This window comes from Osmerus eperlanus, chromosome 1, assembly GCF_963692335.1.
Source record: "Osmerus eperlanus chromosome 1, fOsmEpe2.1, whole genome shotgun sequence".
Lineage (NCBI taxonomy): Eukaryota > Metazoa > Chordata > Actinopteri > Osmeriformes > Osmeridae > Osmerus > Osmerus eperlanus.
The window spans coordinates 10,693,472-10,711,299 of NC_085018.1; the positions used below are offsets into that span (position 1 = coordinate 10,693,472).

A 17,828-nucleotide genomic window follows, 5' to 3' on the forward strand; every position below is an offset into this window, starting at 1 on the left:
GAGGGTGCTTCCTTTGGTGTGGATGGGCATGCTAGGATGAACTGTTTTGTATTGGAGATGACTCAAAACTTTGACCACATGTCAGTGGATCAGATCATCTTTCTTATACCTGTAAATACTGCACATGCCTGTGAGTTCTGGAAAAGTGAAGTTATATTCTATTCTATTTGCTACAGCTTTTGCAGTCACTCAATCTCAACCACAAATGTGTAATGTTAGAGAAGCAAGACACAAGGACGGCTCTCAGGGCAGATTCAAGATATACATTGTTTATTTAATTTTACAACCACCCATCGACCTCCATCACCTCTCCACATCGACCTCCATACAACTTCATTCTTCAATGAGAGACAGAAGCAAGAAAAACAAATATAAAAAAACATGGATATTTAACTTTTCCTGACCCTTCAATATTCAAACCCCAGATTGTGAAGTCGGTAACAGCACTACTTACTAGTTGAATGGTCTCCCTTCTGTGCGCAATTGTTTTGATATCCCCCTATCAAACTCTTCCACTTCACTGAAATAGTACAGACAATATTACTTCTAGGTAAGCATAAATATCAGTTACACTAACAAAGTAGTGTACATTAATCAACATTAGTTAAGTGGTTGATAATAAAGGTATTAATAGTAGATGATAAAGTTGTATGGCATTGTGCAGAAAATGTACATTATTTACTTACCTCTGATGATAAACTGGTCCAGATATGAATACCCTTTCTGCATCCTGCAGCGACAGATTCTTCTGAATACTCAGGCCGTATATGATGGCCTACAGAAATTATATGGTTTATTTTTAAACAATTAATTTACACCGCTATGCCAATACAGAACCTCAAACCATTATACATAGGTCAGTACATAGGTAGCAACATGATAGGCAGTTTGTTTATATAGTCTTTGAAAGTGCCGGAGCAGGAACATGTACAAATACTTTACATGGCTAGGCCTACCTCTGGAAATAGAACACCAAGGATGAACTGCACTTCATCTGTGAACTTCAGTTTGGTTGGTGTCTGGTTCAGCACCGCCTTCAGATACGTAATAAGGGTGTCCTGTAGTTCCTCACTGTCGAGGTAGACAGGCACCTGGGAAGAGGTCTTCAGAGGAAACCAGGATGAAGGCTTTCCATTAAGTACACCCTATGGGCAAGTCAATGTACAGAAACATTAATTTTGTGGGAATTGGAATGAGTGTGTTGTGTGGTAGTCATTGAACAACTGACATTAAATACATACATTAAAGAGAGGAAATAAATGAGCTGCACAGTGAAATGATACATCTGTTGATGTTCCTTTGATGAGAAAATGTGAACATTGTCAAAAGTACCACCAAATGCTGCTCAGCTCCCTTGGACTGTACGATGAAGTCCACCAGTCTGTTTTCCTCTGCAGTGCGGTCAGTGACAGCTTGCATGTATAGTGGACGATCCTTAGTGATGCCGCTCTGTACACCGGGTCAAGTTGTCCCTGGAGCAAACGCTTGGCCTCATCAGTCCAGAAGGCAAACCTCTGGCCATACCTTTCAAAAATTAATATGATTAATACAAAATATTGCAACTGAAAAAGCTAAGGCATTGTTGCACAATTGACATGAGTGAATCTGCCATGTAGAGTACTTGTTAGTGATTGTTTATTTGTAGATGGTTGACATCATGTAGTCTGTCATCAGATGTTCTGACATGCTGCTGATATTTGACTGAGATTTTAGATAATCTAAAAGAGTAATTAAACATTAAACATTGTTAGAATTTCAAAGACTTAAATTACGCCCAAGCCTATTAATGAAATGAAAATACGACTTTAATTTTATTAAAATGGTAAAGCTAAGAGTATTAAACAATAATTTAAACATAATACAGTAGGCTGCAGATTTCATTTAGCTGACAGCTTAAATCCACTTGCTTTTATCATTTTTCATCAAGTTTTGTTAATGTGCTGACTTTATCATATAAGACACCTAGTTACAGTAGTTGGGCTTACCAAAATCGCATTATGGTTTCAATATTACAAAACAAATAGTCTAAAAGTTTGTATTGCAGAAAATGATCATAAGTGAACAGATAGCTAATTGTACCAGAATGTTTTTGACGTTTAGCTAACTTAAATATGTTGAACAATACCCAATTCACATACTTCGCACTACTGTTTCATTAAACAAATAAACAAAGAGTAACAATTTAAAGTTCGTTTTGAGGCAAGCTATTAAAAGCGTGTGTAGCTAGCTAGCTAGTGCCCAAACTACTGAATGCTAGCTAGCTAGCTCTAATCAAGTAGTTTGTTTGACGTTGAAAACCACTCCAGTGTCTTGAAATGATTTCGACAGCAAAGTTGAAGTTAGCTAGCTAACGTTGTCCAATTCAAGACACCAGAATTGTTTTATACATAACCATATGCGATTCACATTTGCTACTTACACTCTGATTCTCGTACATTCTCGAACCCTACAATATTCACTACTGCAGGAATATATTGATTATCTTGTTCCGGTCCATATTTATCCAATACGCTACGTGGCGCTGTCAGATAAAACGAGGGTCCTAGAACTGTGGTCCTGAAACTGTGGTCCTGAAACTGCAGCTCTCCGGGGTCTCCGGGGTCTCCGGGGTCTCCGGGGTCTCCGGGGTCTCCGGGGTCTCCGGGGTCTCCGGGGTCTCCGGGGTCTCCGGGGTCTCCGGGGTCTCCGGGGTCTCCGGGGTCTCCGGGGTCTCCGGGGTCTCCGGGGTCTCCGGGGTCTCCGGGGTCTCCGGCTCTGCAGGTACCCCCTACTCTGTCCGACAGGTTAATACAGAGTTGTAGGCTACTATAGTAATGCAGAATAGAGGAACTGGGCGCAAGGTACTGGTTTGGTCCCTGGTTAGTTCCCAAAAATGTTGCAGAAACAGCAGAAAATATTAGATGGCATTGCATCAAGGCCCAATTGGAGCAGAAGTCATAGGATATTTACAATTGTAGTAGGCCAATAGATCTGTTTTAAAAGTTCAGGGGTGTAATTTGTTGGATATGAAAGGTGTAGCACAGACAAAAGAAATCAGATTTTCCTGGGAACCCTCTCGTTGCTGCTCCGTGCTGTTTTTGGACTTTGAAGAAGTTGAATTTGGACATAGAATATGATCAGAACAGAAAAGTATCCACAACAGTGCCTCTGTCAGTTGTGTGTCTATGTAAACTGCAAAGGTAGCCCACATGACCTCAACTTGCTCACTATGATTGCATCAATGCACTTCATTAAAACGTACAACAGAACTGAAAGCGGTAATTTAGGTGGGGGAAGGGAGGGTTGGGGAGTGATTCTTGCACGGGTGTGATTGTCTTTTTCATCTGATACCGTCTGGCACTTTTGGCCTTGTTTGAACACACACGGGGGCCCCGTCTTGTAATGTTTCTAATATATATATTAAAGAAACTAGGGTTCATCAAAGATTAATTAACTAAGTAGCAACTAGCAAACGCGGTCAACATGTGCCTTCAGTTTGGTGTGTGTCTTCTACTAAAGAACCTGCTGCTATGTCGTCAAGATTGTAGGCCTGCAGATCACAGGAATTTTTTTTTTTTAAAGCTAGTCGTTTCTGCCCTCTGGTGTTCGCAAGTAATAACACCCAACACACAATAGTTTCACATCTCTCCCCCTCTCTTTTCACTTGTGCCAGTATGCATAATACGGCCGATCAAACAAATAAGTAAATGGCTCGTTATACCGTTTGTGTTATATGGATATTCCGTAATTCCAAAATAAAACAACAGAAACCAAGCCTTTCCCCACAATCTGGGTCTGACATCCAAAATGGACAAAACAATATTACGAGGCTATTTTTCATTTTTTGCAGATACCAGCATAAAGGATATGGAATAATTAAACAAACGAGTAAATGGCTCGTTATACCATTTGTGTTATATGGTTATTCAGTTATTCCAAAATAAAACAAAACAACGGAATACAAGCATTTCCACATAATCCGGTTCTGACATCCGAAATGGACAAAACGATATTATGAGCCTATTTTTCATCTTTTGCAGATATCAGCATAAAGGATATGGAATAATCAAAACAACGAATAATGGCTCCCGTGTGTGTTATATGGTTATTTCATTATTCAAAAAAAAAACGAAACAACCAAAAACAAGCCGTTATACTTAAATGTGTGTTCGATTTACTAAAGTGACAAAACGATATTACGGCCCTATTTTGCGTTTGTCAACACGGGTTGCAAAACAGAAAAAACAATGGCCACAAGGTACACGGACCGTACACGGATCCTGGTAACATTGGGTGTAGCCTTTATGGCCTTGTGTGTCCATATGTCCAAGAGCAATCACTGGCAGAATCAAAATAATTAAATTAAACGTGTTAAATGTTTGCATTGGTATTTAATTTCAACTAATTAGAGAGAGGGAGCAGCAATATATAAAAACAGATGGATCGTCTTTGATCAAGAAATCCTGCGGGCTTTCACTGTGAGTGCCCCTCTGTTCCCCAGTGAAGATGTCACAGACATGGGATCCACGTCCACTGGAAACTGGCATTTGTGAACAAAAGTGTTTATGGCTGTGCCATTCTCAGCATACTAAGGACAAAAGTGAAGAAAATCAAGAAATAGACTGTGGCCATCAACACAGCATAGAGTAAAGTCAATAAGAATGTGTGTCTCTAAACAACTCACCTTTTCTGCACGGACCTCTATGAGATTGTTTGAAGTAGTGATCACAACATCCTCAAGAGAAAATTCACTCACATCTACTGTGAACTGATAAATGTCCCCAAAAGACTGGATCTTTCCCGTGGGATGAGTGTGACCTGGTTGTAAAAGCCTTGAATAAAAGCCTTGACTACTTGAACAGCATTACTCTATAGAGATAAAAAAAAAAAATAGTTTGGACCAAAAATACATGAAAACATATCTGCAATTCTGACTGACCTGCAAATTTCTGTTGATCATTGGGTACAGTTGTGGACGATCCTAATTCTCGAGGGAGGATATCTTCACTGTTCTCCATTGAGGCCTGAGAGTGTATGATGCAGGTTGGTTTCATGTACTGTACTTTACCAGTCCCATGTATTCTGTAGGAAGGCTCTTCGCATTTCTCCCCTGCTACTCTTTTATACTGTCAGCTAGAGGGATTCTTGACTAGTGTGTGAACAAGGGTGTGTAAATGTTAGGTCAGAGAACAGTGTGCTATATTTGTCAGAAGGGAGAGTGCAAGAATTGAAAGATGAATGCTGTAACATCCAACACTGCAAACTCATCCACGCACCCACCTTCAGTTATTCCTGCACTACTTGTCGCTCTCCGTTTCTGTACGGCATTACATGGAAGCCGCGGTTAAAAAGCAAACAGAACTATAAACAAAAGGGTAATAAAGATGATGTAATAGAAGAAAGGGGAATTTAGCACAGACACAGAAGCTTATGAATGAGTCAACAGTTGTGTAGAGCTGTGACATTCCTAGCTATCATGGTAGTCACCATCTGACTCTGTCTCTTACCAACTGGAGAATGACTGTTAGACCCAACCCACTAGACTTGTATTCAACACTGATTTTATTGGTACAGTAACATACAATATTTATTTTAAATGTGCCAGGTCAGTGTCTTTCAATAAATATGCAATACAATAAATATTAAATACAACTGAAAATAAAACATTGTAAGACTACTTGTGGACAAAGTGTAAAAAAATAACAACAATAGGAAAGGAACACTTAGAGTTGGATTGTAGACAGACAAAATAAAATAGTTAGCTAACAAAAATGGAGGAGTGTATTGATATGATAAGTGGCCCTGAGCACAATAAATCAAAATACAATTCCTAAAATGGTAAAATTACTCTTCTATTTATGAGTTATTGCAAAGCCTCATTAGGATTGAGAAATCGATGTTGGAATGATTTGTTCCCGTTTCTCCCTGTTTTCTCGTAAGACTTCCAGTTTAGAAAAATACAACACAGAACAGTTTCAGATCTCTCTTTTTCCTTTTTAAGGCTGTTTTCCAATCTGTCATTATGTTTACATGTCTGATAATATAAAACATTATGTACATATGATACATACTTTTTAATTAATTTTCTTGGCATAAAGTACTTCAAAGTGTATAATCTCAGTCTTTTCTGAGTGGCCAGGGCAGGGTCCTCTTCAGTCAAACCGTATATATAGATTGCCAAGTCTGAGTAAATAATCCTGGTCATAGCTCAGTCATATCCTGCCCCACCAACTCTTTTCTCCGTATTCAGTGTGCCTGTAAAAATGTGCGGTCAGTGCAGTCTGATTCTGGGGAATCACATTATTGGGTCACACTGCAAACACACTGAGTGTGCTTGTCTGGTCCTTCAGACCAAGGATGCTGTAGGCAATTCTTTTCATGTGACCTGGTAGCCTCACTCCAATGTTCCTGATATCCCTAAGAAGGAGAAGACAGACTATTACCATACATTACATTATTTCAATCATATTATCATATTAGGTTTCCAAATGACCAAATGAAGAATGAATACATTAATGTAAGAATCACTTAACATTCTTGCTAGCAGATGTCAAAATAAAATTAACACATTAAATAGAAGAGAGCAAAGCCATGTTTAAGCTATGGGATTCATAATCAAGCAGCGCACAAATGTCCTGTTGAGTTAGGGCGCGGCACAGAAGAATGGTGTGAATGAAATGGGCATGAGATGAGAGTATAGTATTGCCACATTCAAAAATACCAAATGACAAATGTCCAAGGCAGATCTGAATACCCTCTCTGTGTTCCCCCTAAATAGCAGTGTGCCAGCTATGCTAATGCACTGTGACAATGTTGCATCTGGGCCATGTGTCTGTCAACATGTGTGCACTTACTCAGGCCTCATGGCTAGCACCTGCTCCATGCTTGTGATTCCTGCACAGGCAAAGCTTTCATTGTACTGGCTCATCTTGATGGACTCCAGCCACTCCGACACCGACCGGAACGTAGTGCCGTCACAGCCACTGGTGCTGGGAAGTCGGATGGACACTCTGGGGGAGGACCACCAAGGAACTAAATGAGTCATCAACCATCCACTCATCAACACATATAATTCCAATAATATCTATCATCTCAATTTCGCTTTCTAATCTGGTGGAGGACACAGCAGGTTCGTTCTCCACATACCGTGGGTCAAAGTCAGCAATGGTTTTTAAAGACTCTGGGCTTTGGAGCAGCTTGTCCAAGATGTTGACAATGTCTGGGAAGCGGGGTCGTTTGGAGCGATCCTGTAGCCAGCACTGCAACATCAGCTGGTACACCGTGGATGGACAGTCCATCGGGGCGGGCAGCCGGAAGGCTTCGTTGATGGCCTTCATCACCTGAGGAAATGAGGTAGAGGCTGAGTTAGACTGTTGTCACTATCCCCTGACAGCTTTACGTGCCGAGGTGTGTGAGAACTTGGTCTTTTGTTAAAGCATCCTTCAACACCACACATACAGACTCCAAAGGCAACAGAGTAGAGTACAGAGATCTTGGTGTGTTTACCTCATGATTGCTCATGTCCCAGTATGGCCGTTCTCCAAAGGCCATGACCTCCCACATGACAATGCCAAAGCTCCACACATCGCTGGCCGATGTGAACTTCCTGTAGGCAATGGCTTCGGGAGCTGTCCATCGGATGGGGATTTTCCCTCCCTGACATAGACACAGCATGTTAATGGGACTGAAGACAAAGGCCACCTCTGGTGGGTTAGGGTTAGAACTGCTAGTCAATTATTTTGTTGTTACACATCAGGAAGTTCAGAGTATTGACTGTGCAGAAGAGGAATATCTGATCTTTGTCAGTAGGACTCACGCTGGTAGTGTAGGTGCCTTCCGGGTCATCCTCCAACACTCGAGAAAGGCCGAAGTCAGAAACTTTACACTCCAGGTGGCCGTTGACTAGAACGTTCCTGGCAGCGAGATCGCGATGGACGTAGTTCATGTCTGACAGGTACTTCATACCCGCGGCGATGCCACGCAGCATACCCACCAGCTGGTACGAAGCTATCTCCCCATCATGGTCCTGAATGACACACCAGAGACATTCGCAAAATGAGTGCTTATTCTTTGAACATCCATGCAGTCGGATAACATTCACTGACAACATATCTTCTTTGTCATACAAACGTAAACATGGACCTACCCTTAGATAGTTATCCAGAGCGCCATTCTCCATGTACTCTGTCACAATCATGGCGTGTTTAACTGGTGAACAAGATAAAAGAAAAGTCACAAATCAATAGAGGAAATGGGAGAGGCTTCTTGATAACATCCACGACTAACACTGCACTAACTGGAGGTTGATGAGCATACAGTGTGTGTCATTGAGGAGGGACTCACATTTGGTGACCACTCCCTCCAGACGGATGATATTCTGATGGGAGAACTGGCCCATGATGCTGGCTTCACTCAGGAAGTCCTGCCTCTGTTTCTCTGTGTATCCTGGCTTTAAAGTCTTGATGGCAACTGCCACCTCCTTCCGCCCCGGGACCTTCAGGACTCCCCAGAACACCTCTCCAAACTCTCCTGAGGCAGACAGGTGAAGACAGGTAAACACCAACATCCGCTAACTCCTGTAGATAAGCAGCCAATCCCATTTGCAAAAACAGTATCATAGATTTCCCTCATACCTGCTCCAATGACCTTCTGTTTGGTGATGTGACTAGGATGAATCTCACTGGCAAACTTCAGGACGGCTATGTTGGGGTCCTCGTACATGTGCGGATCAACATAAGTCTTCAGAGGCTTCAGCTGATCTGAGGAGGTAATAGTGGAATAATGTTAATATGGAAACGAGGGACACTGACATGCTCTTACGGATTCTACGGAATTAGACCTTGGTCTAAGGCAATGTGGGATTAGTGTTCAGCCTCCATGGGTATTGTAGTCTATACCTGTGTTGGAAAAGTACGGGTCCTCAGGTCCACCTCTCCCATGGGAAATCAATCTCCTGTGAGAAGCATCAGAATGGTAACTTTTAGATCTTTACAATGTAAAAAATGTAAGATAAACCATGTCCTGAACTCTTCAAAATGTACGTCCTTCAGTTAAAGTAGGTTATCTTTGCAGGCAGCACATGTGGTGCCAGGGTTTATCTAGGGACAGACAGGCCAGAGAAGGACTATGTTGAGTAGTGTTTTTTTCTAACCGTCTGTGCAGCAGTAGAACCACCACAACGATAATCAGCATGACCCCTCCTCCAATGACAGCTCCCACAGCCCACGTGGAGCTGCTCTGGATCTGAGACTCCGCTGAAAGAACAGGAAAGGAGCTATTAGTTTTGAACACAAACTGCCAATTAAAGAGCTCGACAAAAAGACACTCAATCCCCTCTTGTTTGTTGTTTGATAGGACACTTACGTAGAGCCAGCGTGCGGAACTCATGCGCCATGCTGTAGCTGCCAGGGTGGCCTTCAGGACTTAAGGCCTGGACCCGGAATATGTAGGTGGTACCAGGGGAGAGGTCCCCAATCTGGGCCGAGTTTTTGTCCAGAACTAGGACTGTATACGTGGTGACGTCGCGCTCGCTCTCATCCTCCTGCATGGGGCAGAGAGAGAGAGGGGGGGGGGGGATACTGAGAGGAGATTCACATGGAAGGAAGAAAGAAAACATAACAAAAGAAATAAAAGGAAAAGAAAACAAAGGAAGTCCTTGTGTCTCCTACCTTCCTGCGGAACATGAGTTCATAGCGGTGGTTGATATGAGCTGGAGCTCGACGTGAGAGGGCCCAGGACAGAGACAGGCTGGTGGGGCCACGCTCATCCAGGTGGATGGATGTCACTCTGGGGGGATCTGGGGGAAGAGGAAGGATGAAAGGAGGAAGTAGAGGATAAAGAAAGACAATCAAACATCCTGTTCAATGGTTGTTTCGTTTTCTTAGACATGGCCATGCTAGACAGAGTTGAGACAGGGCGACCATGGTGGCCACTGACTTGAGCTGACCCTAACCTGTGTAGTGCAGAGCAGTGGTGATGGTGCTGCTGGGTGTCTCGCTGCTGTACTGAGACACCCCGCTGTGGGCGTCCACGGTGAAGGTGTAGTTAAGGTGGGGCTCCAGCCCGCTGGCGGTTACCACGGTGTCCCGCAGGTCTGCGGAGCCTGGCTTGAAGCGGACCGTCTCCCCGCAGGGAACACAAAAGGCCCCGTCGCAGTGCTCGCACACCACGCTGTAGGTGATGTCACTGCGGCCGCCCGTCACCAGCGGGGGCGCCCAGGAGAGCTGCAGACGCCCGTCGGCCGACAGGGTGGTGGAGGACAGGTCACGAGGGGCACTGGGGAGTGCTGGGGGGGGGGGGGGGGGGGAGAGAGGAAGCAGACATGAGTGGAGTTGTCACACATAAGCCACATCCTTTTCAAACTGCCAAGTCGTCATTGTGATGAAGAACCGGTTGGGCAATTGCATAATTGGGAAGAACAACCTGCTTCCGAAGGCCAGTTGGTCTACGCTCAGCCCGAGGGGGACGTGTTTGTCGTCGCGCGCTGAAAGGGAGGCTTACCAGAACAGGCTGATGTGGGTGGGTCGGAGGGGGAGCGGTAGAAGCCTTCCTTACACGGACACAGGAGGGCGCCGGGGGAGGAGGCCTTGGTGTTCGCAGGACAGATCTCACACGACTCATTGGACGCTGCCGGCTTAAAGGAGCCTTGCGTACACGCTGCGGGAGACAAGTGCGTGCGTATCAGTCATAGTACACACACACACACGCAAACTTAAGAACTCAAAATTGTGAAATGAGATCCCGTTTCTACAATAAAACTGTCCATCACCCGGGCTTGGCCAGGAGCCACTTCTGTGGTTACCCCGTAAGAACAAAACTGAAGGCAAGGAATGGGGTTTTCCTTAAGATTTGCCTCCACTTGTTCTAGCTGCCTCCAGTCCTCTTCTCAAGTCGCACTGACAGAGTAAACCGGATGACACTAAGTCCCCCCCAGATAATCCCTCAACCCTTCCCTTTTTGAACTCTCTTTTGAACCAAATATCTGCGGTTAGCCTTGTGCACACTGAAGGTGTTTCATTTGACTTCTGAATATAGCGAAAAAATTCCCCTTTCAGGGCCAGGGGTTAACGAGTGTGTGGTGGACAGAAACCGGGATGCTGTGCTGAGCCTCTCCTTCCCTCCTTCCTTCCTCTCTTCCTGTGACCGCTAGGAATGACAGCATACCAGGATGGAGTGGGGGAGAGGGGAAGTCTGGAGGAAGAAGGGCCGCTGAAGGGAGTCTGTGACTGTGCTGATGGAGTCTGAACGCACATCTATCATGGGGGACGAGTGAGGGGACTGTTTACTTAAAGAACACGGGAGAAGGGGTTCTTTTGAGAGATTGTTTTTCCTCCATTCATTTCCTATATCCCTAGGGGTCAGGCTTTCATGTGACCTGTGTATTGGTGGCCGGGGGGAGAGGAGAGCCTGTGATGGACATCATGGATCAGCTTCTTACTTAACCAGCATGGCAGACGGACCCCTGTGTTACAACTATCCCTACAATAGTTGAATGGGAGCGAGTCTGAGTATGAGTAGAGGGGATTTCGATGAATAGACGGGTGGATGGGGGATGGGTAAAGGTTCTGAGTGCCAACAGAAGCTCTCCCTGGGGAGTCACTTGGGGTGTGCGGGGGTGTGTGGGGGTGGCTAGGGGTCTCTCGCATAAGAAAAGGGGGCCTGCCTTTTTCATCTTGAGCTGAAGCAGCAGGGCCTCTGTCACGTACCAACCACCCCTCTGTTCCTATTCATCTATTGTTGCTGAGATTGGACAGAGTGGTGCCATAAATATGTTGAATTTTGAATGTTGAGTCATTAGAACCTTAGGACATTAGAATAGTGGCATGTGCTCAGCATTCATCAATGACAGGGAAAGTAATTTTTGTAGAGAAAGAACATTCCAGATGTTTGAATTTCTTTGGGGGGGTTTGGCCGAAAAACTTCTGTTTTGGTGGACCGTTGCATTTTGATTGTGGTGGATCATTACATAGTCCTACACAAAATAAGTTTGTTTATTTGATTTTGTGCGACATTGTGTTATTTGTGCTACATTTCATTTAAAAAGGTTGGTTATCAGTCTGGTCCTGGTTGAGAATGTGTTTGAAGAATTGCCTCATAGAGGTCTTCTGATTAAAGACTCTTATGAAAGGACTTATGTGCGCACCAATGCGTCGGTTAATTGAATCTGTTTTCTGCTCTCTATGTCGATCCATTGTTCTAATGAGTGGGAACATGGATTAGGGAGCTTGTTGCGTGTGTTAACGACACATGGATGAAAGAGCAAAGAAGAGCAAAGCAGGGGATGTCATTGGCTAACAGCTGGCCTGTGGGTCTACTAATCCTCTTGACTAAATTACACCAGCACACCCAACTAAGCAGCCACGCACCTAACAAACCTCATACGCCAACTGTCGACCTACTGCCCTTCCTCTCTCCTTCTCACGTACAACCTGCTTATTTGTGTCACTCTACATTCCTCCTCAGCTCTTTGTTCCCAGCACATTTGAACCTAGACTGAAATCTTAGACATCTAGCAGCTCAGACATGTTGGGATTTGAAAACCAAAGTGGATATAGGATAGATGTCAATGACTGTATATTTTAAAATGTGTATAATCAACAGAACTGAGTTCTTCCAGAACAGGAAGGCTAGTGGGCTCTTTTACTTCAACGGAAATTAAAAAGTGTAGCCACTGTGTTTCATGTGAAATCTATATATTAGGTTCTAAGACATGCACTTTTAGGGTCTAAGTAATGAATGATTTTAAAATAGTCAATGAATTTCTTCTTTTATAACAAGTTCTAACATTTATAAAGGTGACAAAACATGTTTTCTGTATCCTGATAACATGGTCATCTTGGAGTTTGGAATCTGCCTTTTTCCGGTCATTAATATTTCCCTCTTCCTGCCGAATGGCCTGCAGTCTTCCGTTTCAGGTGCAGATATATTCCTATGTCTGGGACCTCTGGAACATTCCAGAGTTTAACAATCTCCTTTTTTGAAGTGCTCTAAGAGCCAATCTTTTAGAACTGGAATTATTTTAAAAGACTCCAAATAATGTTTTTGTAGGTGACTGCCCATGAGAAGTCATTGGGTTAGAGTCCAGCTTTGAACTCATTCTGCCACCCAAGGTGACCAGAATCACTAGTAGCTCAACAAGGGAACCTATAGTCATAAACCACATTCTGACTCAGAATACCTCGAGATAGGCGTGTCGGCACTATCCCTGTAATCTGTGGTTTTGGCAGCCATGGCAACGGATGCACACAAACAGCTGCGTGGAGAAGACACACCGCTCAGGTAGTCTTCTGCGGGCACATTCACACGACTCTCCTTGGTCAATCAGTTACTGTAGGTGACGTGAGGGCGAAAGAATGCCTTGTACAAAATCCCCACAGCTCAACGAGCAGACATGTCTGTCCCTCCCTTTCAGTCTCTCCTTCCCCTCTCTCCACCCACGTTTCCTCCAGATAGTTCAACATACCACACCCCGGAATACCCAAGACAGGGCAACTTCCATACAAACAAAGCGAGCAAACAGACCCGATATATGTTACTGTACACAGTGCTGAAGTGTTTCGCAGTAGACTCAAGTGTAATTCTTAGATGTACAATCTGCTATCTATCTCCATTTCTCCCCCACACTCACACTCTGTGTGTCCTTACCCTGCCCCATTCTTACACGCTGTGAGACAGTGGAAAGAATGTATTGTCCAACCGGAACAGGTAAGATGATTCATTAACAGCAATATTTACTTCAAACCTAAAAAAGTCGCTGCTGTATATATACAGTTTATAGACTGTATTCAAAAGCTGTGGGTTGGTAGGACTTCTGTCATAAAGTCCACTCATTAAAACAAAACCAACAAATAATTCCAAATCCCTTTTCATGTCATCCTAAAAGACAAAAAAGTCCTACTTTTCTTGACTTACTCCCCAACAAAAATGAGCAGCTTGTCTTTGGTGAGACGTGTGAGATAACAGAAGGATACCACAATTAACATTCCTTTGCAGTCATTTCTCAAACATAGCCCACATAGTGGTTATGGGCTCAATCAATGCTTGTCTAAATACAGCTGCCTTTAAAAACAAACAACCGTCAACAAAGCATAGACGGGGGAGGGGGGGGGGTTTAAGGTCTTACCTTGGCAGGAATCTCCGACGGCTTCATAGCCGGCGAGGCATTGGCACTGTCCCAAGGGCACCACCCACTCTCCTTTAGCTGTGCAGTAAATGCGTGGGGAGCCCTGGCTGATGGCCTTCTCCACACATGTTCCCTCCACCTCCTTCAAAGCATCGGCCACCGTCTCTGGGAAAGCCGCCAGGTTCCGCACGGTGGCCGGGCACATCTTGTAGTACACCCTCACAGAGAGCAGTGCCACACAAGCCCCCATGTCCTGGAAGGCCAGATAGAAGCCCTTCCTGGATAGAGGCCCCACCGTCCTGGTCTCCAGGTTGATCTTCAGATCCCGGCCCCGGGTGATCTCGTCCGGGGCAATGGTGGCCACTTTGCGGAACTGGCCCTTCCGGAAGGTGGTGCCCACGTCGGCGTCGGCCTCGGAGAGGAACAAGTTGATCGTCTCTTTGCAGGACAGCGAGGCGCCGTCGAAGGTGTTGCAGTCCCGCACCACAAAGCGGAGCTCCACCGAGACTCTGGTGGCCCCTGGCCGGCGCTGGATGAATGTGGTACGCAGCCAATTGTCCTGGTCACCAGCGTCTATCTTACACACGCTGTAGGTGTAGAGAAGGGAGCCATTCACCACCGTCTGGACTATCTCCCACTGCAACAGAGAGGGGACGGGTGGGAAGAGAAGAGTTTAGAGGGCAGGGGTCACTGTCAGTCAGACACAGGAATAAAGAGGGAGGCCTTGCTTTCACAGAATTAGAGAAGGGTTGAGGGACTTTGTTCTTGTTAAGGACCAGTTGTCGGAATTGTTAAGACAACTCCTTGCATGTGTAGTGAGAAGCCCATAAACGGCACAAGCTGCCGTGCTACTTTACACGAGGTGGGGAATTGGTCTGGACATGTGCTGTGCTCACGACATGTGTGGTTTCCACAAACAGACGCTTTGGGATGTGGCACGGTGAATACGAGAGACAGACATTCATCTTCTAGAACAAATAAGCTACTGCTGCGGAATACCAACAAACACTATGCCAGTTAAATGAGTTTTATGAGCTCATGGCAAAAACATGAGTGTAATATTGGCTGTAATTATGGACTTTTAGGAGAGGGAAGAGATGGAAACGCTTGCCTGGTAGAAACATTTAAAAGCCTCCATTAATTAAATGAGGGCCTTTTAAAAGAATAACCATCATGAATTCATTTAACACCTCAGCTGGCCACCATCTATGGATGTTTTACTGGTCCTTTAATTTCAAACTCAAATCTAGTTACTGAGAAAGAGAAATGAAATACACAAGTAGATTGAAGAGAGTGGCGCTTAATGGCATGCAATGTATTTAATGTATCGTTTTTTGTTAGAAATGGTTGAGGAAGTTGGATGAGAATGGACAAACATCAGAAAACAAGCTACAATGAGAAACTCTGGATGTGTGAACGTGAGTGTTCCACGAGGAAAGTAGTCACAAAACTGGACCTAACCACGTCTTGTTGCTTATTTTAGTCAGGTGGCCACAGAACTATAGATAGAGGAAAGGTTCTCCCACATAACCAGCCTGCTTTCCTTTCTCTTCAGCTCATGTTCTGTCTTGATTGATCCTCCCAAAGTTTATATCTCAGCTCACCCTCTCTCTACAAATATATAAAAAACACAACATCTAGCTTTGTGTGGACTCTGTAGGAATGATAACAACCTGTTGAGCGTTCACTTTTAGAGAATGCACTCCTGTTCTGTGAATTTCTATGCAACTCAAAACCTAACACTGTAATGACATCCACTGTTCCGTTATGAAAGGGTTGCTTTAAAACAAGAGCAGACCAGCTTTGCCAAAAGTTCTTTAGCTGCCACTCATTCCATCATTCCCAGAAAGCTATTCAAATGGAAGGAGCAAGCAGAAAGAATGCCTTGACAACTCTTCTTCAGAAGCACACACATTATGGTCCTATTCAAATGTAACACATACTGTATGCACTATTTGTATATTGCTTTGGGTGAAGCATCTGATAAATGAATACAATGTCAAAATTTGTCCATGTCAATACTTGCAAATTTGACTTTCATTTTATATTTGGGATAGGTCTACATCTACACTGCCCTGTGGTGTATTGCCGAAGAAAGATATTCTCGATACAAATCAGCAGGACTGGAATTCGTACAATGTCTCAGTGTGGTATAAATACTTACCCCCTCCTCAAATGGCATGGTCAACCAGCCCAGCTCACTTCCTGAGGCTTTCATGTCCAGAAGAACTTCTACAGACAGAAACATACATTTTAATATTTGAATTCAACTGTCGCAATAATGTCATTACAGAAATGAAGCCTAACTTGATCAACAGGGGGATTGTGAACAGGGTGACAGTGTCCAACTAGCCAGGTCACAACATGAACAGGGTGACAGTGTCCAACTAGCCAGGTCACAACAGCCTTATGGGGGGCACATGCCTTTCCATAACGTTTAAATCAAGCGTGTCCGTTTGTGTGAAAGTTTCATTCACCATGACCTCTGCATTTTAGGAGTCAGCTTAATGATGGCTGAGAAAAGCGGGGGTAGTGACAAAGCATAAAACATGAAACTTCTGGATTAAATACTCATACAATGCTGTGGCTAGATGAATTATAAACCCACACATTATCTCTTCCCTTTAACAATACACCACCATTCAAATGTACAGTCTGGGACATTATTCTGTAGTTCTGTTTGTTGTTTACAGTTTAATTTCCAAATGAACAAACCTACCCTAGTTGCTTAATTTTGCCCCTTTTCAGATATTTATGAATTGTAAATTTACACCAAGGTTTAGAATGTTACAACTCAATTCTATTCTGTTATTATAAGGGATGTGCTAAATTTTTTCATAATGTAGCCCAATGCTGGTGTTATAGCCTTCATATAAATAATACAATAGATATAATAGTGTACATTTCAGCACATCTTAATTATATCTTTATTCTAGCCTATATTTAACAGTTTAACTATTTAAAATTATTCAAATGACATAACCACCAAGAAATTATCAGAAAATGTTTTGGCTAAAGTAAAACTATAATTTAAACAACTAGCCCAACTAAAACATTAAAAGCAGCTACAACTCTTCCATACATTTTAACGTATCTTGAGCACAAGCCTTGATGAGTTATAATCGTGAAATAAAATAGAAGACTACTTACGTTCTTTAGATTGTAGACTAATAAATACAAGGTTCATGAATATGTACAAAAACAAGGAATAAAAATGTGCACGACGGGAATCCATTTTCTTATCTTTTAGCTCCTCCGTCTCAGTCACTGGTGGTAGTACCTCAAAAACTTGAGTGTGGCTACTCTACTCGACTGTTCTCTCGAAAGTCCATTGAGAAACAGGTGGCGTCATGAGCTCCGCCTGGAATGCTGGCCCATTCCAAATATGGTATGCTGGAGGGGTGTGGTCTAGGCTGTCGGACTGCAGCCTACCTGTTCAAAACGAATGTGTATTGATGTAAATCATTGTAAGCTTTGTGAACGGGGACACACGAAAACTGATTTCCTCCATTATTCTCTTTAAATATATCTTTAAATATGTCAAATAAACAAATCGGCACATGCTAATTCATAATAAATCTATCTTCAAAAAAGTATTTAAATTTATTCCAAACAAAAGAACGATAAAAAAATACATTTTATGACTGTGTTGGATGAAATGCAACAGACTAATTCAAATTTCACTAGCCTAATTGAAAACATTGATAAGCCTAGCTTTTACAACTGG

At 43.5% G+C, this 17,828-nt stretch overlaps 2 protein-coding genes across 3 annotated transcripts; both read right to left on the minus strand.

Moving 5' to 3' along the window:
• Positions 1–248: 248 nt before the first annotated feature.
• On the minus strand, positions 249–2,477 carry LOC134025100 (PWWP domain-containing DNA repair factor 3B-like). Of its 2 annotated transcripts, XM_062467991.1 has the most exons (6): positions 2,420–2,477; positions 1,333–1,524; positions 957–1,145; positions 687–775; positions 455–520; positions 249–338 (listed from the first exon to the last, which is right to left on the minus strand). In XM_062467991.1, coding segments are annotated over exons 2-6 (432 nt in total). In that variant the 5' UTR covers positions 1,420–1,524; positions 2,420–2,477; the 3' UTR covers positions 249–337. The 2 variants fall into 2 exon arrangements, with proteins under 2 accessions (XP_062323975.1, XP_062324050.1); XM_062468066.1 differs by lacking the exon at positions 249–338 and having other exon boundaries at positions 400–520.
• Positions 2,478–5,522: 3,045 nt separating this feature from the next.
• epha2a (eph receptor A2 a) lies at positions 5,523–17,405 on the minus strand. The gene is made up of 17 exons (XM_062458616.1): positions 17,252–17,405; positions 16,266–16,333; positions 14,102–14,738; positions 10,480–10,635; positions 9,932–10,264; positions 9,648–9,775; positions 9,343–9,520; positions 9,131–9,233; positions 8,877–8,932; positions 8,613–8,738; positions 8,323–8,508; positions 8,126–8,187; positions 7,796–8,005; positions 7,486–7,635; positions 7,126–7,319; positions 6,834–6,989; positions 5,523–6,396 (listed from the first exon to the last, which is right to left on the minus strand). The coding sequence occupies exons 1-17, from the start codon at positions 17,334–17,336 to the stop codon at positions 6,288–6,290; spliced, it is 2,937 nt and encodes a 978-aa protein (XP_062314600.1). The 5' UTR covers positions 17,337–17,405; the 3' UTR covers positions 5,523–6,287.
• Between the last annotated feature and the right edge of the window lie 423 nt (positions 17,406–17,828).

Bases quoted from the DNA above. Each gene is read 5' to 3' on its own strand.
- LOC134025100 (XM_062467991.1), bottom strand. From the start codon at position 1,419: ATGCAAGCTGTCACTGACCGCACTGCAGAGGAAAACAGACTGGTGGAC. The intron at 776-956 runs GTAGGCCTAGCC...TAATTTCTGTAG, and splicing joins TTGGTGTTCTATTTCCAGAG to GCCATCATATACGGCCTGAG. The intron at 521-686 runs GTAAGTAAATAA...GTACTATTTCAG, and splicing joins GGACCAGTTTATCATCAGAG to TGAAGTGGAAGAGTTTGATA.
- epha2a (XM_062458616.1), bottom strand. From the start codon at position 17,336: ATGGATTCCCGTCGTGCACATTTTTATTCCTTGTTTTTGTACATATTC. The intron at 8,188-8,322 runs GTGAGTCCCTCC...CTTGTTCACCAG, and splicing joins GGAGGGAGTGGTCACCAAAT to TTAAACACGCCATGATTGTG. The intron at 7,320-7,485 runs GTAAACACACCA...TCATTTCCTCAG, and splicing joins GGGACATGAGCAATCATGAG to GTGATGAAGGCCATCAACGA.